The following is a 23,240-nucleotide window of genomic DNA, read 5'->3' as shown; positions in this document are numbered from 1 at the left end:
TCAATGTTACAGCAAGCATCACAAAACATTCTGGGTCTGCCCTTACGCCATATGGTGAAAAACTGACTCCACTTAAGTTACCAGAGCAGACCTGATGAGAACTGCCCATTGTGGAAACTGCCCATTTATTCCTACTTTCTGATTACTTTAACTGGTTACTGATCAATATGAAGGCCTGTCCTCTTACCCAAGTATCACATACCAATATTGTGAATGCTCACTGCACTTATAACTCTAACTGAAGCACTAACGAAATTGTCACAAATTGTACTTTTTGCATTTTTTAGTTTTCAGCTCCATCCTAATACACTGGTGTGAGTGGATAACTAAGGAAAACAATTCTAGCATCTGACGAAGTGGACAATAGTCTATGAAAGCTTATGCCATTATATATTTATTAGTCTTTAAGGTGGTGCAGGAAAATCTGTTGTTTCCATGGAGTGTTTAAAAAACAAACAAAAACAAGTATTTCCATATATATATATATATATATATGATCTCAGTAAAATCTACTGGCATACAAATGCAGGGTTTTCCTTTACTTCCTAGCAGCATTTCTTTCATATTCATACTTTTAAAATTAGTTGCTGGGACCAACAGGATTGTATTTTAAAAGTCATGTACAGAGAAATGGAAGAGGCAGCTATAGGGTGATGATACACAGCTTTATTTTTGACTCTCCTTCCTTGGAGGTTTGTTAACAGAGGTTGGATTGCCATAGTGGCCCCTCATTCACTGTAGAGGAGCATGAAGTGAGACAGGTTTTGAGGATGGTGAATCCGAGGAAAGCTGCTGGACCTGATGGCATCACTGGAAGGGTGTTAAGGGGCTGTGCGGATCAGCTGGTGAGGGTCTTTACTAAGATCTTCAACAAGTCTTTACACCAGTCTATTGTCCCACCCTGTCTGAAGTCAGCAACTATTGTTCCTCTGCCTAAAAAATCCACAATTAGTAGTTTGAATGACTACAGACCAGTTGCACTGACTCCGCTTATCATGAAGTGTTTTGAGAAACTGGTACGCTGTCACATTATTTCCTGTCTTCCATCGACTTTTGACCACTACCAGTTTGCATACAGGGCAAATAGATCCACAGGAGATGCTATCACTACCACTCTCCATGCTCCTGTCCCATCTGGAGCAGCCAGGGGAGTTATGCTAGGCTGCTGTTCATAGATTTTAGCTTTGCTTTTAACACTATCCTCCCCTATAGACTGGTGTCCAAGCTAGAGGCGATTGGACTTTCTAACTCCATTTGTCTCTGGGTTTTGAACTTTTTGTCAGATCGTTCTCAGAGGGTTAGAGTAGGGTCATATATGTCCACAGCCCTTAGCCTTAACACTAGCTCACCACAGGGTTGTGTGTTGAGTCCCCTGCTCTATACCCTCCATACGTATGACTGCACAGCCATCTATTCCAGCAACAAAATCAAGTTTGCTGATGACACTACTGTGGTGGGGCTCATTTCAGGAGGGGATGAGTCCGCCTAGCAGGACGAGGTGGAGCGGCTCTGTGTTTGGTGTAGAGAAACAATCTGGCTCTTAATTCTGCCAAGACCAAGGAACTGGTGGTGAATTACAGGGGGGGGGGAAGGTGGATATTCAGCCCCCGTATATCGTCGAGGACCGGATGGAGAGGGTGGCAGTATTTAAGTTTTTGGGAGTGAGTATTGAGCAGGGTATGATTTGGAGCACAAATACTACTGCTCTGGCAAAGAAGGCCCAGCAGAGAATTTATTTCCTCAGACTTTTAAAGAAGAACAATCTGAGTGAGAGACTGCTGGTGTCCTTCTACCGAGGCTCCATAGAGAGCATTCTTGCATACTGTATTTGTGCTTGGTTTTCCAGCTGCACAGTCAGGGAGAGGCAGGTACTACAGAAGGTCATAACCACAGACCGAAAAATTATTGGTCATCCTCTCCCATCTTTGGAAGAACTATACAAGTTCCCGTTGCCTTAAAAAAGTAAACAATATTTTACAGGATCCATCTCATCTGGGATATAGTCTTTTTGCACCACTGCCTTCAGGCAAGAGATATAGAACAATTAAAGCAAGAACAAATAGATTAAAAAATAGTTTCTACCCCAGAGCTATAACCATCTTAAATGCTGTAACTAGATAATATGACCTTGGAGAGTTGTGATGGGTGTGTACGTATGTGCATGTGTTGCTGACAATGTGTGTGTTTTTTTTGTTTTTGTGCTTTTTTTTGTTTTGTTTTTATAGGATGGCATCCAATTTCGTTGCACTTATACAACGTTGTACTTGTACTTGTACAATGACAATAAAGATATCTTATCTTATCTGTCATGGATGCTTTAGCTGAGATTCCTGCATTGTAGGGGGTTCAACAAGATGACCCTTGGGGTCCCTTCCAACTCTAAGATTCTATGATTCTATGAGTTAAGTGAAACTGCAGAGGTTCTGAACTGGTGCCTAAATTTTATAATAGGATGGATGAGGGCCAATAAACTGAAACTGAATCCTGATCCAGTGGAGGCACTGAAGGACCTAGGAACTGATGCATAACCAGCTCTGGATTGGGATTGCATTCCCATCAGAGAGAGAAAGTTTGCAGCTTGACAGTATTTTAGATACAGCATTATCAAGTGGCCCTGAAGAAGACTCAGAAACTTCAACTAGTACAGAACACAGCTGCCAGAATCTTTACTGGTTTGCATACTCTAAATAAACAAACATATATAGAATACAATAAGCATCAGGCAGACCTGGCAATTGAGCAGTGCCAAATCCTGAGAAGTCCTGCCTCTTAGTTTCTCTCTCTCTCTCTCTCTCTCTCTCTCTCTCTCTCTCTCTCTGTGTGTGTGTGTATACACACACTGCTTAACCATGTAATTTACACCTAGAAGTCTCAACCAAAAGTCTTAAGAAGGCAGCTCTGAACTGTAGTTATAGCAACAGATAGAGAAGTAAATTAGCGGGACACGGTTGGCACTGTGGTCTAAACCATGGAGCCTAGGGCTTGCCGATCAAAAAGGTCGGTGGTTTGAATCCCCGCGACGGGGTGAGCTCCCGTTGCTCGGTCCCTGCTCCTGCCAACCTAGCAGTTCGAAAGCACATCAAAGTGTAAGTAGATAAATAGGAACCGCTCCAGCGGGAAGGTAAACGGCATTTCCGTGCACTGCTCTGGTTTGCCAGAAGCGGCTTAGTCATGCTGGCCACATGACCCAGAAGCTGTCTGTGGACAAATGCTGGCTCCCTCGGCCAGCAAAGCAAGATGAGTGCCACAACCCTAGAGTCGTCCACGGCTGGACCTAACGGTCAGGGGTACCTTTACCTTTACCTTTAGAGAAGCAAATCCCTGAAAGGTGATGCTTAATTTCTTGAGCAATGACCTGCATTACTGCCTAATTTCTCCCCCAAGGTTCTTTATGCCCCTTTGGCATTTTAGCCAAGGCTTGAGCATCCCCACCCCCTCCTGCGGATTCAACTAGAGGTGGCAGTTGTAGCACTGCGAAAAATAATCTGTGCTTCTCCCAATGAAACGAAAGACATTGCTTCTTTGGCAATGCCACCCTTCATGGGAATTTAAGATAGGCTGCTCAGGAAGAAAACCTTCCAACCCTTTCATTTCACATCCCACCTAAAACAAAAGTGGAATGGTAGCTGATGAAGGGGTTACAAAACCTTGGAATGAGCAATTAAGATTCCTGCCATAAGGTTGGAAGAACAAGTTGCTCTCTCATAGCCAGAAATCTCCCCAGTGAAGAATAGCAATACCTAGTAAACGAGCAGAGTGCAGTCACACTCAATAGCCGTCAATGCTAAGTAAATCCTTGGATACCCTCATGTATTATGAATGGCTGGAATGCAACCCATTGTTCACAAAAGCAATATCTGGTTACTCAAAGATTCAGCACATACCACACTGGATTTTTTTAAAAAGAAGTTTGTATTCAAAATAAATTTATGGAATACAGAGAAGGGTCAAAGGTTTCAGAGCAAAGTTAAAATATAGGCAGCAGGTGTAACATTTGGACATGCTGATGTCAATGGGAAGGCACCCAAGCCCTGCTAAAAATTGGTCGGAGATTCTCCTTGAACATGGAAAGATGTCACAACATTGATGCAATGAAGCAAAGCCTCAAGATTCAGCTCTGGTAAAAACTAATGCCATTCATTCTTTGCATTGCATTACTGGAGTGAAACTGGAAGACCTCACAGATTTAAAGCAAACAAGAACTGAGTCCTTAAAAATACAATCATAAGGAAATAGCTACAGACAAGTTTATTAGAAGTGCATTTTTGGAAGGAGTCTGAAAATAATAAATAATAAAACCAAGTAAAATCAGTGCCATGGCTGATTCTCTGCACTTTAGTCATCTCTGGCAGTTGCTAACTCAGTCTCCTGGAGAGAAGATTTTGAAAACTCATTGGCTAACTTTTCTTCTTTTATGCTAACTAATTTCTGGTGTTTCTTGATTTCCAATTAAAATGGGTTTAGCTCCTCTCTTTCCTTTAACAGTTTTAGTACAAAACTTTATCATTGTGGCTAATGTCAGAAAACTAAATTTATATTCTGTTTTAAATTATCTACTTTCTGTGGGACCAATATGCCTCCCTAGCCAATGACAGTCTATGAAGGATACATTTTTTTGTCATACTAAATAATCCAGAAGATGACTTGAATTGTGTGTCATCAAAACTCTCCAATTTTTTTGAAAAATTCCCTTATTCTAGACAGATACTACACCATATCCACCAAACTCAATATAGCATCATCACAATATATTACAGCCATATTTTGCTAGAGGATTATTGATGTGATGATATCTTAAGAGAATATGCCAATAAGATAAGTGTTTCTTTATAAAACTAAGGCTGACCTCAATAAGGCCAGAAGTTAAGAGTTCTTGATCAATCCTCATCTTTAATGTATGTTGTGAATGACATGAACTAAGAATCTTCCTGAAAGCAGTAGCTTCACATAATTTAAGAGTGCTGTCCGTGGTTGGTTGGTGCTGATGCAGTCGGGCAGCAGTGCTGGAACTTAGTTCCATGCCTGATAAATTCCCAAAGTTTCCAAAAATATAAATAGGGGCTGTTGCTTTTGCAAGTGACATATAGAAGCATAACCAAATAGTAGTACAAGGTGCAAAAGAGTAACCATTCCCTTAAGGCTAGATTGGAAAAGTAAGTCTTGCACACATAAATGACATTGAGTATTGAGTATTCAAGCAGCATTTCAGATTATATAACATGAATCAGTTACTATTATGGGTGGGCACTGTCTGGCTATTCAGGCTTAATGATGAGTGTGCGGAAAATAAGACAGCAATAATCTTTGGAAGTTTAGCATAACACTTGCATTGTTTTTCCTCTTGGTGGCCAATCAACCTACCCAGCCAGCACATGGGTCTGTGGATACTGTGTTTTAAAGACTTTGCTGTGGCTATAACTGGTCACCATATTTGGGGCTGGGAAGAAAATTGCCTGCAAACAAATTGAGTCCATTTGGGATTTTCTTCTTCTTCATAGCAATCATCGCAACTATTGGTGGATAAGGCATTGGGCTGAATCCTGTAGTGGCAGTTCTGGGTGGCAGTCCTGTCCTGAAGCCTACAGGGAAGCAGACAGGCCATAGGACTTCCATGTGACAGCCTGGGAGGCACCAACCCTCCCACGTTGTATTGGGGGAGTTGGATAGCATGAATCTTGCCTTCTCCAATTAAGACTAAGGTAGTTTATGACAGTAAAATATAATAAAACACACAATCATAAATAACAACAATACAATCTCACCCATAATATCATTGTATTCCAGCCTAAAAAACCTCCAATGACTTGCAGAAAAGGCAATGTCTAAAACATTCATAGCAAATATGAACCTTTATGTTATTGAATTGTGGATTGAATACTAAAGCATCAGAGCTAGTGCAGAAAATGTTCCATCTCAGCTACACTGCTCTTAATGATGAGTACCTGGGTAGGGTTTCTTCTACCAATGTTGGCAAGTGCATCTGTAGAGAGAGAGTCAATTTTCCCATGCAGTTCCCAGGCCATTCAGCAGGGATAGGGAAGCTGTGGCTCTCTAGAATTTCTGGAATTCAATGTCCATTGGTCTCAGTCAGCATGGCCCAGTGGTCAAGGATGGAAGTTGTAATCCAACAACATCTGGAGGGCCACGGGTTTCCCATGTCTACCATTAAGGTTTGGGGTCATAAATTTCAATTAGGCCAACTGGCAGGCTGTGCAACTGTTGTAAGATTGGCTAAATGTTTTTTTATATATATATTCTCATCAAATGAGGATACTTGTCTGCAGCATTTTGCAACATATATAGTTACCCATATAATTAAAAAAAATGACAGATGTGGAACTACAAAACCTAAAAATGTGCAACAGCAGATTGTCTAGTATAGTACGAGAAGAGACACTACATTCCTGAGTAGCAAACAGGAGAACATGTGATGACTTTGTAGCGATAACTTAAATATTGGAAGTTAAGAATTTATCATCCATTATTATCATGACAGTTGAACAGTAAACTGATATGTACAATTTTATACACTTTCCTTTTGTATATACAATAATGTTAATAATTTTAAAGTAATCAAAAATCAAGATACCTACCTTTCTTGCAAAATGAGCTTATTTTCCTTCTTCCAGAACTCTTTAAAATCAGAACTGAATTCATGCCAAATGCTGAAGAAGGCATTTAGTGATACCTCCTTCTCACTCATTTTTGCTTTCATGCAGAAATATGCTGCAGTCTCCAAAAAGCTGTCAAAGTAAACAAAGAGGGCAACTATTTCAGTAGCGACAATGAGAAACAGTCTCTATCTATCATACATGACTGATAATACTGGTAAATAAACTGATACCTGTCACAAACATAGTCCTAACTCTTCTATTTTCATATTCTGTATTGAATTTGTTTAGAAAACCTGGGGTCTGGTGTTTCTCGTGTATGTTTCATTATGTGGTCAAAGCTTCTTTCATTTTTTCAACCAAAAATCAATTCTTCAAAGCCAAGAAAACCAGACTATTGTAACTGTTGATGTATCACTTTTTCATTGCGTTTCAATCATTTTCCAAAACATGTCATTGCAGAACTGACTATTGCAGTTCCTGAGCAAATTTAAAGAAATTACTATGAAATAAAGATAAATGTCTTAAACTGATGAAGCCCAATGATAGGCAGAAAATCTTTGAATTAATAACAGTGACACAGGCATAGCTTTAGAACATTGTAAATCTCTTTTGTTGAACTACGTACACACAGAGATTTGTCAGTACGGAAGACAACCTAATTGGTGAAACAAACAGATGGAATTTTTGATTGTGGGAATGCCAAAGCAATCTTGCCCCATGGAAAGGGGAAGTTTGCAGCAACAGCTGGGAACAATCTGAAAATGAATCCAGAACTTATTCCTTTCTTGGACTGGAAGAGGGGGGCGGGGTTGCATGGGCAGCTGAGCAAAATCATTTGCTTGCAGAATTCTGCATGCTACGTATGTGTGCAAGCATGGTTGTCATAAGGCAAGAAACGTCATAACCTGGGTATCACCTCTGAGAAGGTCTTATCCTATGTACCACTAAATGTTGTCATCAGAAATGACCCTGAAATTTTTCTTTTTCTCTGAATAAGAAATGGCAAATATCAGTTTGGATGATACCAAAAGAAGCTGGCCAGTGAAGAGAAAGCCTGTGACAAGTTGCTGAGCTTCACAAACCCACCAGCAGACATAGCCCAAACTTGCTTAGTAATTGTGTAAAAGGGAACTGACATTGATGCCCAAACATGTACACAAACGAATGTTTAAAGCTGCATCTATTATTTCCAGACTTCACAAGTTGTGCACATTATACATGCAGCAATCACGTTTGCCATATAAAGTCTGGTGCTGTCCTAGGAATGGGATGATAGCATCACAGAACAACACCAAGTTTACTCAAGGATGCACAAGATTAAAAGCATCACATTCAAAGCAGCCCTTCCAGGCACTATGTCTAAATGTAAGATAACAATAAGCCATAATTCTCTATCTGAAGCCTTTTCAGCAATTAGGAAGCCAGACTAGATTGAAACTCCCACAAATAAATGCTCAATGAGTTTGATAAATAGTAGTAACATTTACTGGAGACGTGAAGGCTTTGGTTAAGAATACTACGGGATCAAAGGAGGCAAGACAGGCTTTTACCCTGATCACGGTTAATCTTGCTGGGAAAGGACGGAAAGCTGATTCAGTAACACAGAGACATTTAACTCCTAGCAGAATCCCTTTATCTAAACAGCTACAAGTAATACTCAAGTACTCAGCTAGTTCACTTCTACGACAATGGATATACCGGTATTTGTAAAATGCAAAAATGTCAGAAACTGGCACATAGTCAAAAATAATATACAACTATTACTTATATACAAATATGGAGAATATGAGCTGCAATACAAGTAGGCTTAAAAACCAGGACTCCTAAGGAATTAAGTTGTTTATCAAGCACAGGAAAGTTGCATTCAAAATAATCATTTGTTCTGAGAAAGTTTCCCATATATGGTAGTTGAAACATCCCTACAGCACTTATTTATTTTTAAAAAAGAAAATAGATGGGTGAATACAAAGTTTGGCATGTTATCTCCCATGCCCTTTTGTAACAAGATGATTCTAAAATACATTGAGGGCAAAGATCATAGCCTTGTACTTGGAGAGAGAGAGAGAGAGAGAGAGAGAGAGAGAGAGAGAGAGAGAGAGAGAGAGAATGATCCATTGTTTTCTTTCCCTAAGGTTTGTAGCATTTTAAATTACAGCTTTTAAAGCTGAAAGACTACATATTTACAGCAACAAAACTACAACTCATGTTCTTTGTATTCTGTGTGATCTTAGCACTCTCTCTCTCTCACTCATATATAATACATACAGTAGGTGAAAGAATAACCATAAGGTGTTTGTTACTAATTTTTGATACTTTCCATATTTTTATGGAGCCCTGCATTTTCAGGGATAGAGGATCATTAGTTATTTGGTTTTTATTTATACAGTATATTTGTTTGACTGAAGCATACTGTAAACTGCTTTAGGAACCTTTCTGAGGGGCCCTTTTCTTGATATAGGTAAGTAGGTAGATTCAAAACAGATAAATGTTTAGCCTACATATACCACCTCTCTCTCTCTCTCTCTCTCTCTCTCTCTCTCTCTCTCTCTCTCTCTCTCTCTGTGTGTGTGTGTGTGTGTGTGTGAGAGAGAGAGAGAGAGAGAGAGAGAGAGATTTTCAGACGTCTTAAATAGAAACTTCTTCCTAATGTCCAGAACTTGAAGTTTTACTGAATGTGAAAATACAAATGGGGATTCTTAAAATAATAATAGATGTATAAATGAAACTGTCTTTCGTTACCCAAATTTATTCTTGTGACAACATGATCTCTTCAAAGTCCCACTCATATCAACAAAATTTGAACATTTTAAAAAGGCAAACTTGGGGATGAAAGAGAAGTAGTGATTTGCCAGATACAGGGACCATAAAAATAGGACCCACTGGAGCATAAGCTGTGACTCTGTGCTCAGTGGAAATGCTGCAATTAGAGAACAAATCTGACAGTCAAACTCCACAGTCCTAGTCATGGGTTTCTTAATTACAACGTCACTTTGGTGAGGTCACAATGCTTCAGCACTTCGACTTCCTTATCAGCAAATTGGGAACACTTACTAATGAAGAGCAGTTTTTGTAAGGGTAGTGTATTGTTTGTAAAGCTCTTAGAGATGCTTATCTCAAGGGTGCCTGAGCAAAGAGTGCTGTTGTACCTATGCTTCCACCACTGGCGCAGAAGTTTTAGGGGTGGGGGTGGGGGAGGTCGCTGTCAGGGATTAACAGAGGCAGCAAAGGTCAGCAGCTTTGCTCCAGCTAGCATGACTTTTCAATCCTACTTAAAAAACAAGTCATTGGTTGTTCACACTGCTGCTTTGTTTATGGAGGGCAGAGGCTAAATGTCTGCTACATGGATTTCAAAGCAGTTCAGATCCCCCACCAATTAAGGATTTAAATACCCTTAAATAAATAAAGATAGTAACTTATCCTTGATTAGGGATTTATATGGCTTCAGTTTTACACAACACAATCCTCATCAGAATAATATGATTGAGCGCACCAGTAATTTACTACGTACATATATATCCTGTCTTCCAACAATTCAGGAGGTTAACCCTAGATTTTAATACTAATATTTAACAATAAAATATGACGAAGAAAACGTAACTAAAATAAGGAAATGCAAAACAAAACCCCATCACCCCAAGTGAAACAATTTGTAAGAAACCAATGCCACAGATAAACCTACAGCTAAGTTAGTTTGTTAAGATTGCATGAAAACAGTCCTAAACTATATCCCACAAACAGCAGGTCATGCAAACGCAATGTGCGGTATCTGATGCTGTCCCTTTCACTGAATGAAGGCATCCATCAGTGGAACAGAGGAGGCAATTTTCTGTGATCCACCTGTCCCTCCCTAAATCTGCTCCAGAGAGTCGGCAGACTGTTCTACTGATGGATTTCTTCTGTCCATGGAGGGGACAGAACTGGATACCACCCAACAGAATAAACGTGGTACTGAAAAGGAAAAGGAGAGTGGGTCAAATGAGTTTAAGTGCTTTTCACAAGCTGGGTACCTTCACACAAAAAACACCCATCTTCTATCACCACTGTCAAAATCTGAAGACTGGAGACATCTGAAGTAGGGCCTTCAGTTACTCTTTAGCTTATATTTCTTGTACATCGCCTTGGGCTTGTTTTGTGAAAAGGCAATCCAATATATTGGAAACACATAATATTAAAAGCAAGATTAGGTCTACACATGCAGCAAAGAATATTGTGCAGCTCCTCTCACTAGACTGTCCATTTCACACTATACATGGGAGAGTGCATCTTCCAGTGCTTTCCAAAAGAAACAAATATTTCTAGCTAGGCTGTCAGAGAGGAAGTTTCTAAGTATGTCTGACATACACATTTTCTATATACAGAAAGATTTCTTAATGTGGGAACATCCAAATAAGGATTTGTTTTCCTTTTTCAGACTAATGCAGACGTCCAGCGAGAGCCGCCCTACAAGATTGAGCTGCATGTGTAGATTGTCCACCTCTTAAAATTCTGAAGAAGTGGCTTTCAATGTCAATACTGACTTAATGAACAAAACTTTCATATCATGGCCATTCATTTATGGATTAAAAATGAAATTCTCTAAATACGCTTCTGAACTCCAAAATTTGCAATTTCAAATATGTTATCTTGCATGATGTACACCTGGACACAACACTCAGAATATTCAGATAACTTTTTTTGTTTTGTTTTGTTGCTGTTTTGGTAACCAGAGACTTATTTTGTTGCTTGAAATCTAGGACTGCTATATATTCTCGATACAGAGTTCATTTGAAGAGATCTCTGCAGGCCCTATGTGCAGTTTTCACATTAGCCATATTTGTGATCTAGCAAAACCAGAAGAAAACTAGACAAAGGTAAAAGTTTAAGGACCATGAAAAGAATCCCAAACACCACTAAAAGGCAGGGGGAAATAGGATAGGCTGTGCCTGGCACCAACAGCATAACAAAGGTACATACTGCAAGTCTAGGGAAAAGGTACAATAAGGGCTTATCCACATTTACATTTTGCCCTGCTCTTTCCAGACACAGGTTCATGCTTAAAAGCTCAGCGTCTCCCCACTACCAGCGCTTTCCCCAATGAAACTCACTATTTATCACTCAATTGGAGCAAACGTCAATTCGGGTTTTCTGCTAATTGCCATTTGCACTGATTATGATTTAAAGAACGTGTTTTCGCAGGGAAAGTTCCAGAGCCAAAAAAAGGACACTGAGACACAGAGCTATAAAGCATGGATAGGCAAACTAAGGCCCGGGGGCCGGATCCAGCCCAATCACCTTCTCAATGCAGCCCACGGATGGTCCTGGAATCAGCATGTTTTTACATGAGTAGAATGTGTCCTTTTATTCAAAATGCATCTCTGGGTTATTTGTGGGCCATAAGAATTCATTCTTTTTGGGGGGGATTATAGTCCGCCCCCCCCACAAGGTCTGAGGGACAGTGGACTGGCCCCCTGCTGAAAAAGTTTGCTGACCCCTGCTATAAAGCATCACCAGTGCCTAAAAAGAGTGAAGAAAAGGAAAGTTATAGATGACTCTGGGGTTGAGGCGCTCATCTCACTTTACTGGCCGAGGGAGCCGGCGTACAGCTTCCGGGTCATGTGGCCAGCATGACTAAGCCGCTTCTGGCGAACCAGAGCAGCGCACGGAAACGCCGCGTACCTTCCCACCAGAGCAGTACCTATTTACAGTATCTACTTGCACTTTTGACATGCTTTCGAACTGCTAGGTTGGCAGGAGCCCTAATTTGGGAAAATCTACAGAAAATGCTGCCTTTCCAATAGCCACCTGCATAATTGCAGAAGGAAGGCGCAGTTGGAGGAGAAGGTTTTAATTCATGTGCAGGTTTATGTGAAGCAGATAGTCCTTTAAATATCCCATATTGAACTATAATTCAAGATACAGTACAGGCTTTTCTTTTGCATTACATTTTACTGAAAACCTACCAGACTTGACTTTTATTTTGATCTCCATACCTTGAAAGAGTAAACCCCAAACTTCACCTTTATTTTTTTTAATAGGCCTACTCTCAAAATCATATTGATGACTTGTTGATATGGAAAATACCTTATTTGACTCCAAGGTGTTTCCAACATTTGGTGAGCCCTGTCTTGTGTGCACAAGCACTCTCTCCATGTTATGAGCTTGGCTGTTCACACATTACTACAAACTGCCATATTTCTAGGATGACAAGCACACCAGAAGCTGAATTCAGGAGGTGGCAACAGTGTGGGAAATGGATTGGCAGCCTTTGCTCCATGCCCATCTCACACTGAAATAGTGACCAATAATGGACATTTTTAAAAACAATTTGACGAAGATTTAAAATGTATTGAAATGCAGAATTTAATTTATGTAAGTCATTATTCTTTTTAAGATCATAATAATCATCAAATTATGTGAGAACTCACATTCCTTAAAATAAAGCGGAATATAAAATTGGAGAAGTCTCAAAAAGCAACTTGAAACATTGTTGCTTTTACATATGGAGAGTGGGGCAGAGCCACCTGGTTCCATCTTGCTTTCTAGGAAGTCCCTTTCCATAGTAATGTAGCCATACTAGAGCGCAGTGCTGTCCAAAAGGAGCGCCAGTGTTGTAGCAACAAAACAACAATAGCAAGTGACATTATGCAACTGTACATGTTTCAGTAATCCTCTTTGGAAAAGAGTGGTATCCCAAGGAAGGAAATCTTCTTTTCCTTCACTGAAGTTTCCAGATCCTAAATTATGTCTCTCTTCTCCACCCCATTCCTTGAACACATTTCAAAATGAGTGTAAAATGGTGCCAACAAGGGAGGCAGGGTAGAGAATCAGATTAAAATTGAAACTAATTAAATTGACAAATCAATTCCAAAGTTGCTTCTTATGCCAGCTATTACTTAACCCACAGACGTGGCTTAGAAATGTGTTCTAGGTTAGTGTAATATGTCAGTCTATCGCTGATTCAAAGAACTTTGGCTACTGCAAATTCTCAGACAGTAACTGATGCAATATCAAAAGCAGTGGAGAAGTATAAATTTCCCATTGTTTTAACTGATAGTTAATTTAGTGAATGAATCAAGTGTGCAGAAATCAAACGGTAGCATTTAGGCACTTACAGGAAACAATAGCAGAGTGTGTTTACATATCATCTGGCACTCAAAGAAGGAATATACTTGAATGTATTGGAAAGAACTGTGTGTGCAGCTCCAATAGTGAGGTGCATGGAATCAATAAAAGGCATGACACAGCTACAGAAATTATTGCCATTCACACACACATACACACCACAAACAACATAAAACAGCACAGATGCAACTAAATGTGATTACTGGAAATAATATGGAATAAAATTTATGTGATCTGATCGAGAGTTCACTATTTAATTCTTTCTTTCCCCTAAGACAGGTATGAGGAATCATAACTTTTTTTGGATTTGAAATGAAAGATCTCGTGATAAATGTGCATATCCGTGTCATCATTTACCTTTTCTCTCTTGACTCCTGTTCTCCTCCAGTAAGATAGGGGTGAAATCAACAGATATCAACCTCTTTACAATTTCACTTAAGACTGGAGAGTGATTAAGAAGTGGAGATGAACAGAATACAAGTGACTGGCTGGAGTTTAAGACTAGGTAAAATAGAGTATGAGAAGAGAAGACTCCCTAGAAAAGACCCTGATGTTGGGAAAGATGGAGGGCACAAGGAGAAGGGGACGACAGAGGATGAGATGGTTGGACAGTGTTCTCGAAGCTACTAACATGAGTTTGGCCAAACTGCGAGAGGCAGTGAAGGATAGGCGTGCTTGGCGTGCTCTGGTCCATGGGGTCACGAAGAGTCGGACACGACTGAACGACTGAACAACAACAAAAATAGAGTATAAATGGTAATGTTTTGTTATGATTTTATATATGCTGGAAGCCTCCCAGAGTAGCTGGGCAACAAAGTCAGATAGACAGGGTATTATTATTATTATTATTATTTTCAAAGTTGCTTTATTTCCTTAGTTATGAGATTGTTAACTTAGCATAAATCACAATGAAAATTTGTAAGGTGACTGAGCTGCCTGCTGAGTTATTTTGACACAAGCCAGGGCCAGCCCTAGCATTAGGCAGTGAGATAATTGCCTCAGGAGATATATGCTGGGGGAGGGCAGCAGTGGCAGCCTTCAGGGTGTTCACCTGAACCTCCTAGCCATTGCTCTCTGTTGGAGACCATGCACCTCTAAACTAGCCTGTTGATCTAATGTGCAATGAGGAATGCTATCCCACTGACAGTCAATTTCTGAATGTGTGTAGGGAGTGCGCTTACCCTTGTTTCAGGCAGGGAAATGAATTGGCCTGGCTACCCACAAATGCAACCTGATTGAATTTCAGACTTAAGCTTCTGAAGAATGTGATGAATATGCACATGAAGTTGCAGGTGTACTATTGAACCATGGCCCCAACAACACATTGTTTGCACAAAAATGTTCCTGGTTTCATTCCCTGTCATCTTCAGCTTGGATTTTTTATTTTATTTTAAAAAGTCTTTTGGGTATAAGGACATAATAAACTGCCTTATACTATGAGTCCAACTAGCTCAATATGAGTCCAACTAGCTCAATATTGTCTACATTGGCTGACAGCAGATCTCCAAAGTTTTAGGCAGCTTTTCCCAGCCTTACCCTGAGATGTCCAGGACTGACCTTGAGATTCTTTTTATGTACAGCATGTGCTCTGTCACAGAACTATGGCCCTTCCTCATGTTGTAATGCCTGACAGCTTTTTGTGACCCCTTTGAAACAACTTCCCCCCCCTGCTTTACCTTGTCAAGTATTTCACAGGTTCTCAAGTAGTTAGCTGTGAGAGTTGAAACTAGAAAGTGCCAGGTCTTTTTCTATTGCACTTTATCAATATTGTTCAGGGGGGTGATGTAATTGTTTGGGGTTTGGTGAAGACATTCCGTATCACTTCAGCTTTAATACCAGTCTGGAGCCTTCCTTGTCTGCCTGCGTAAGCTAGATAAACACAGACCTGTGTGCTTTCTTCTAATCTCAGGATACTTACTCAGAGATCTTAGAATATGCTCTTATTTGTGAGCTAAACATTTCACTTTTCTTTTTGCCCGTTTGCCAGAAATCCATTTCTTGAATAAACACTTCACACATTGACACTCTTAAAGCTGCTAAATATGATAAATAAATAAAAAAGTATACAACCTTTCAGAAACGGTTAAACATCTCACTTCTGACAAATGAACAGCCAGACACTTTATGGAATCTCTGGGTCAGACATACCATTTTCTTTGTCTTCATGATGTGTGAAAGATTAACTTTCCATTTCAGCTCATCTACTAAACAACTGAACTTTTCTAAAATACACTTGGAGCATTGTTCTCAAAACGTAAGTAATTTTAGGAATCCTTACTGTTTCATAACTTATTTTTACTTGGCGTTTTACAATGTCACAGAGAGACATATTTTTTTTTACCATTTTCCTGCCATATCAAATAATGAACCAGTATTTCTGTGCAACTCCATTACATGTAATCATGAGATAGACACTGTGTTGCACATAGTCACTTCAAAAATAAAATAAAAATCCAACCACATTAATCACGCTCCATCTAATCCATCACTGCAACTAGCACATCTATTCATCCAATGCACCCATGATTATTTTACCCATGATTAGCAGAATGCTAATCACCCTCTATACAAAAAAGTGTGTGTGAAGCATTTTGTTTGGTGAATTCTAAAGAAACATCTCATATACTAATGCATGATTTGCAGAAGGAAGAACCAATTTTACCGTTGCAATACAGGCAAATGTTTTACCACTCTGTTTACATACAGTATGTCAAGTGATGGAGTATAAAGGAGAGAGAAAGGCACAGCACAGAGTTTTCCTCTTGCCTAGTGTCCCCTTATCTCTAATATTAAACATGAAATATTTGAGAATGCTTATCTGTACAAGGCAGGCTCATCATCCTTAGGTAAGTAGTAAGCACATGTCATAATGTAAACACATTTTGCTCCATAACCCCTCATAGAGTCTTGGCTGTAAATACTTATGTCCTTTAGGCTGCCAAGGCATTCTGTGGCAGTTTTTTAAATATCTGGAACAGTCATCAGTGGTATAGTTTTGTGAAATAAAATGCAAAGAAGAGGTCCGGTGATCAAATCGGAAACAGCTGAGCAGAGTCCATGGTACATCTACTGTGGTTTTGAGGGTTATGTAACTATTTCTTTTATCATGTTTGTCCATCATTTATTGTGTTTATCTATAAGATGCTTTAAGTTACAACTAGGTACCTATGCAGAACTTCATCCCTCCTCTTCATGAGTACCTGTAACTGATTTATTTAAAACAGTTCTAGTTTTCTGTTACTACAATCTTCCTTTCCCTTCTCAACAGCAATGTAACAATAGTTAGTGAAGGAAAAAGAAGCCCCCCTTATGTTTTTGAACAGTGAATGTCTTCCAACAGACCACAGATCACGCAGAAATGAAGTACACATCAGGTGTTACACTGGCAATGAACATCATGAACTGCTTTCTGGAATCTGACAACTATTGCTAGAATCAGTTTAAAGCATTGGACTTAATGTGGCATTCTTAATTATCATGCAGATTTCTAAAAAGGAATACTAGCATTCTCGATTATTCTTTAAAACATGTCCCATTGTATTTCCTAGTATAATACAAGCAACTCTTCAAAAGTGTAATTTAAAAAAATCTGGCAGATCCATGAGTAATTTCCATAAGATTTGGAAACGTGAATTTTTAGAAAAAAATATTTTCCATTGCTATTAAAGAAACTCTTAAAGCCACAATGTTGAGAAAATTGCAAAAAGGAGGGAGAAAAAAGAAACCAGATTTTGTGCAAGAAGACTGAAGAGTCTTCAAAGACACAAACCCCATTAATGCTAACATCAATAATGAATTACGCAGTGTATCTGCTTTAATGTGCCTAATTGACTTTGCAATGAAGCCACATTTAATTATCCACATTATTAATACTTTTATAGGAACTTCCCGCCCCCCTACTTTCCTTTGTATATAGTGGGTAGCTCAAAAGTACAGAATAAAAGTATTGTGCATCTGTTATTAGTCTGAGGAAGACGACCCACTTTTTTATGCAAAGCCCTGATTGGATTATTGTTTTAATCCTCTTGGAAGTGTTGTGTTAATTTTAGGAAGAGTCTGAACTTTCTAGCTTTACTAGCATATTATATGAGAGCATTGTATACCAAGCAATAGCCTATAAATTCTACTGGCAGAATCACAATTTGTCCTTTAAGACTTCGTTCCTTTTACTATCTAAAAAAGAGAAACTTATTAGAATGTTAGTGGAATATGAAGCTTGGTCTGCTCACCTTTTATGCGTCTCTTCCAGGGATTTCTCTTCTATTTCATGGTCAATTTTAGCTGAACAACAGATAGAGAACAAGATTATATATAAAGTGTAATGCTTTTATTTAAGCATTAATTTTCTTAAGCAGCAAAATTCTCCTTTTACACACTTCTGAAAGGAAAAGCTCTACATCACTGTGTGAGCACTAAACTTGTGCACTTGGCCTTGGTGTTAAAGAAGATACACCAACATCATTTCCAGAAGCAGTTTTTGATACATGAAAAGTTCTCAGTACCAAAAACAGTAGGTGAACACCTTGACTGAAGAATCAGGTTATGCAAATCACCAAAGTAGATGTGAAGCACATTCACAAGTTAATGACCCAGCAATATATTTACATACTCACTTTGTTTCTCATTCCACCATCACCCCATATATATACTGTATATAGTGGGTATATGGCAAGTTCACACCAGTATGCCACTTCAAAAAGAAAATGCCTGTATAAACCGATAGTGCTAAGACTAAACGGCCCATATCCAAATGTCATGTATACATCATTGCCATTAACACTACAGTATTAGTATCTACAGTCACCAGAAATCCCTCACAAGTGGAATTTGGTCAAATATTGGCATTTGAAAATTTCCTAACAATTTTAGCTGTATTGTGAAACGAGGATACTTAGTATTGTTATCATGCTTTGTGATAATTAAGGAACACTCTGTTTTCTTGTGGTTGTTTATTCTCCCCAAACTGGATCCTTCCACATCAAATAATTTATAATACCATCCATGATCAGTCCAAAATCTCTGAGTAATATGAACTTTAGCAAATCTGCATGCAGAAGAACAATTTACTGGGTGACATCCAATGATGGCCATCTACCAACAGATTGGACTTCCACCGGCACAACGTAATTTTCCTTTACTCTTTTATTCCCTGCAATTCCCAGAGCAGACTTGGGAGAGCAAGGGGGTGAAGAAAAAGTGAAAGTCTTAGGCAGTCCCAGTTCCTCCAGCAAAACTGTAAAAAAAACCCATGTGTCGAGCAAAATGTTGTAAATAAATATCTCGACACATGGATTCATCCAATCCTGATGGGAGCCGCCAAATTCCTGAGGAAAACTTGGTTGCAGATAGGGCAAACTTTAAGCAAATTGTTCCAAGGAATTGAAGCAACACAAAAACTAAGCATATCACACTCCTTGACAGAATATGTATATCCTGATACAAGCCACAGTTATGAGGCAGTGCAACCATGCCTTCTGTAACTTGAATGTTTTCATTGCATGTTTAACCACAACCTTTTAAAAACATGGTTTTTCTAGACATGGTTTGGACTATAAAAAACCCTATGTTTCAGTTTCTGAATTTCACCATTAGATAAAGCTCTTGGAAAAAATCTTAAAAAGAAATTAACAGCTGACCCTAACTACTTTAAAAATCTGCAATGGGTGTTGCCAGATAAAAAGAGACCAGACCACCTATTGTGCTAAGACCTATTGACCAAAGAAAGAAAGAAAGGGTGGTGAGGAAGGAACTAAAGGGGACACACCAGCTTCAGCAAACCACTGAAATGAGGGCCAAATCTAAGACCAACCTAGATATTTCATTCTAAGCCTGCAACTTTAAATTAAAACTAACTGTGATTGGAGTTAAGTAGATTTCAGTTAGGAAAATCATTGCATAACTCTATATGAAGCATAGCCACAGTTTTAACATTTTATTTTAAGTATTCCTCAAATGCAAATGCTAAAGCTTACCACAAAAATGCAGTGCCTGTCTCCAAGAAACTTGCACTGCTAAAAGTCTAGTGCTGCTTAGTGATTAACTAGTGTAGAATGGTGGGTTAGAAAATGTATCTGCACTGTAAACAAAGTCATATGGGAGCATCGCTAGTTCATTTCCAAGATCACTCTGTTCTGACCAGATTATTTGAACTGGCGACAAGGTTTTACCACCATGGCTATTTAGGTGGTTTATACAATCTTACACATCCAGTTTGTAACCATAAAAAAGGAGACAGATGTTGCCCAATTTATTTTCAGAAAGTACTAAAGGATTACACCATTAAAATGTGATCCAGCAAAGCAGAACAAGCTTATCAACTGCATTTCCCTAGTAGAAAAGGAGTTTCATCACAATGCATTTCGTTAGAGGAAGATGGATAATTTTAAATTTTTGCAAAAGTAGGCTTCCTTGAAGAGGGTAAGACACAATTGGACTTCCAGCTGACGCTTCTCCAGTACCATAAACAGGATGGAAACATGTATGTGAGGCATGCAGTGCAGATAAAAATGGGAAGTAGAGAACATAGGGAGACTTTTGTTTATGTGTGTGTGTGTGTGTGTATCAATTATTTAAAAGAAAATAACAAAAGATAATATAATAATTATGAGAATAATAATAATAGTACCCCGCCCATCTGCATAAAACTACTCGCTTGTGGTGAACAAGGGAGTCATTACACACCAGAAGCTGCAATTTTGCCTGTCCCACATTGTCTTCTGTTCTCTTCCATTAAGCAACTGATGGCTGAAGGAAAGCTTCAAGTTAGGGATAAACAGAGCTATTTTGTACCGCATAAAGTAAATGGGATTATTGTTACAGACAAGGAAGAACTAAAGCCAGCATAGCTAGCTAAAACACTGAAGGTCAGACAAGGAGCTAGATGCCAAGGTCTGGAAGCTGGCAGGCAAGAGCTAATGCTGAGACTGCCAGAAGACAAAGCAAGTTTATAAGCATTTGAGGCTTAAGGTGAGAGAGCACCAGAGTTGCTGCCCCAAAGTGGTTTGATACACCAATGCTTACAGTGCTAGCAAGCTGCTGAGGGGGGGGGGGGTACTTGGCTCTATTCCTGCCCTTGTGCTGCAGAGACAACTTAAAAGATCAGGATCAAGCATTAATCTGAATACTCCAGCATCCCCGTGACACCTCTGGTGGATCTTCCTTGTGCTTTGTATCTATTCATTCTGATGAGAGAGTTTATATGTCCTTAATTTCAAAAGATTTCAGTTTTCTGAGGAAAGTTATACATTTGGGATCTGTGAAGCTCTTGAGACATTTGCTTTCTCTGTGACATCAGATGGGTCCTGGCTACCAAATGACTCATTTTTCATGAAGAGGGAGCTATCAAGAGTAAAAAGAAAGAATGGCTGCCCTAAACAACGCACCCTTTTAGAGTTGCAGGGCTTTGCTTGGTTGTTTATTTATTTATCACTCTACAAATAATTCTGCTGCAGCAATTAAACCGGGACTCAAAAGCCATCTGAAACATTGTGCCTCAATGCCACTTTTTTGCCATTGTCCTCAGCTGCAATCTTGACCCAATGATTACTGAGTGCTATTACTGTTTCAAGCCACTGTCTAGCCTGAAGCTTTCTCAGTAACTTAAGCTATTTCTGCTGAATCAGATCCAAAAGACTCCTAAGGGAATATCACAATTTCTCAGTGTAATTGAATATAAAATTGCATTTGAATAATAATCTCTTATTTTTAACTGCCGGTCTAAACTCCGAATCATTTTGTATGTGTTCATTGGTACCCTCCTCCCCACCTTTTCTCATTTAGAATGTTAAAGAAGCAATTGCCTAATTTGCTATGACTTTCCTTATGATTCACCTCCACATGTTGCCAGTTTTCTCTATCTGTCCAAATTAGTGCCTTTACCATGAGTCATTGCAACCACAACACAATAGATTTGAGAACTTAAATATGCTGTTGAACTGAAAGCCAAAGAATGTAGGCAGTATATAAATATGCTATAGGAAATTCCTATGCTGTTTGGAAATGGTTGGAAATTCCATTTTCCTTTTCCCAGAAAACACTCTACATAAACAGAGTGTTTATATTACCCTCATTTTTCCTAAATGGTCTTTGTGTGTGCAATCTACCTGAAACAACTCATCGATTATGCCTACGTAAACAACAAAAGCCCTTAGAAAAAATATTGAGATCAAAAGCCTGTCAAATACTATGCAGGAAAGCAAAATCCTGTATGAACTCTTTCAAGCCTGATTTCAGCCCAGCCAGATAAAAAACAAAGAATTTCACATTACTGTACAAGCTTTATAACATTACTTTATTTTTGGAACTTAATCAAAAGGTTTTCTTCTCCATCTCTGTATTAAACTTTGTTCAAAAGGAAAACAAGAGTGCTCAACCTCATGCTTGTAAGGTAAATGCAGAGGGAAGGGCAGTTGAAGGCAAAAATCAGTAGGTAGGAAGGGGACATATAACCCTTCCTGGTAGTCAGTTCACCTCTCACGTGTCACTTAGTGGTTTTTGTTTTGTTTTGGCAAAAGCATAGTTCTGCCACAACCAGGCTATCAAGTAATCCCTGCTGGGAAAAACAACTAAGAAGGCATTTGCCTGGGAGAATCAGAGAGCACAAGTTGTATTAAGCATCTTGAGGATGTGGACAAACTGCTTGGAGGGATGATTCCTGCCATTGATACTTGTCCCTCGTTGAGGGATGGAGTCATGCCTGCTGCACTTAAAGAGGCAGTAGTGAGACAACACCAGATAATGTTGAATGATTATGATTATTTGAATCCTTTCCAGTCTGGAGTCAGGTTCAGTTTGGGGAAAGAAAGAGCCTTGGACACCTTGAAGGATGACTTCTGCTGGGGAATGGATGCCAGGGGTGGGGGAGTGTAACCGTGTTGTTCTCAGCAGCTTTCAATATCACTGTTCTTGGTACCCTTCTGAGCACTCGTCTGGGTTGAGACTGGGAGGCACAGTGCTAAGATTATTCTAGTCCTTATAGAAAACCATTATCAATTTCAGTTTCAGTGGATCTCTTCTCTACTCCTTGGCCATTGGTGCCTCAGGGTCCTATTCTGCCCGCCACCCTATTCTTTACATGAACCCACTGGGAGAAGTCATGGGGCAGTTTGGCTCTTCCTCATTTTTCCATCTGCTCATCTCAGATGACTGCTGAATTGGTGACAGGAGGGGTTACCAGGTTGGATGAAGGTGAACAACAGAAACTTCATCTGGATAAGACAGATGTGCTGTCAGCTGGGAAATTGTCCACTCTCAAGGGAGGTGTTCAACCAAGACTCAAATCCTCGGAAGAGCCAGCTTCACAGTCTGTGTGTAATCTTGAACTTGGCAGTAATTGGGGCAGCTCAGGTTGGCTCAGGAATGGCTTTTAACAGCTTTGTATGATGCCCTACCTGTGACTGGGCTACCCTACTGCCAAATGGTTTTTAACTTTATTCCTTATTCTTTATTTCTTTTTTGTGATCAGAGAGCTCTTCAAAGCTGCCATCAGATTAATTTGGAAATTATCTGACTCCTTATGGAAAGAAC

The 23,240-nt window shown here is 39.3% G+C and overlaps 1 protein-coding gene across 2 annotated transcripts in view; it reads right to left on the bottom strand.

The window, feature by feature from the left end:
- FMN2 (formin 2) overlaps positions 1–23,240 on the bottom strand; it is a 154,752-nt gene that overhangs the window by 7,352 nt on the left and 124,160 nt on the right. For both annotated transcript variants that reach the window (XM_033144343.1, XM_033144344.1), the window contains 2 exons: positions 17,945–17,996; positions 6,594–6,743 (listed from right to left, as the gene is read on the bottom strand). In XM_033144343.1, coding sequence (XP_033000234.1) covers positions 6,594–6,743; positions 17,945–17,996 — 202 coding nt within the window. The remainder of the gene's footprint in view (positions 1–6,593; positions 6,744–17,944; positions 17,997–23,240) is intronic.

This window comes from Lacerta agilis, chromosome 3 (assembly GCF_009819535.1).
Source record: "Lacerta agilis isolate rLacAgi1 chromosome 3, rLacAgi1.pri, whole genome shotgun sequence".
Classification (NCBI taxonomy): Eukaryota; Metazoa; Chordata; class Lepidosauria; order Squamata; family Lacertidae; genus Lacerta; species Lacerta agilis.
This window is presented reverse-complemented; position numbering and strand designations above follow the sequence as displayed.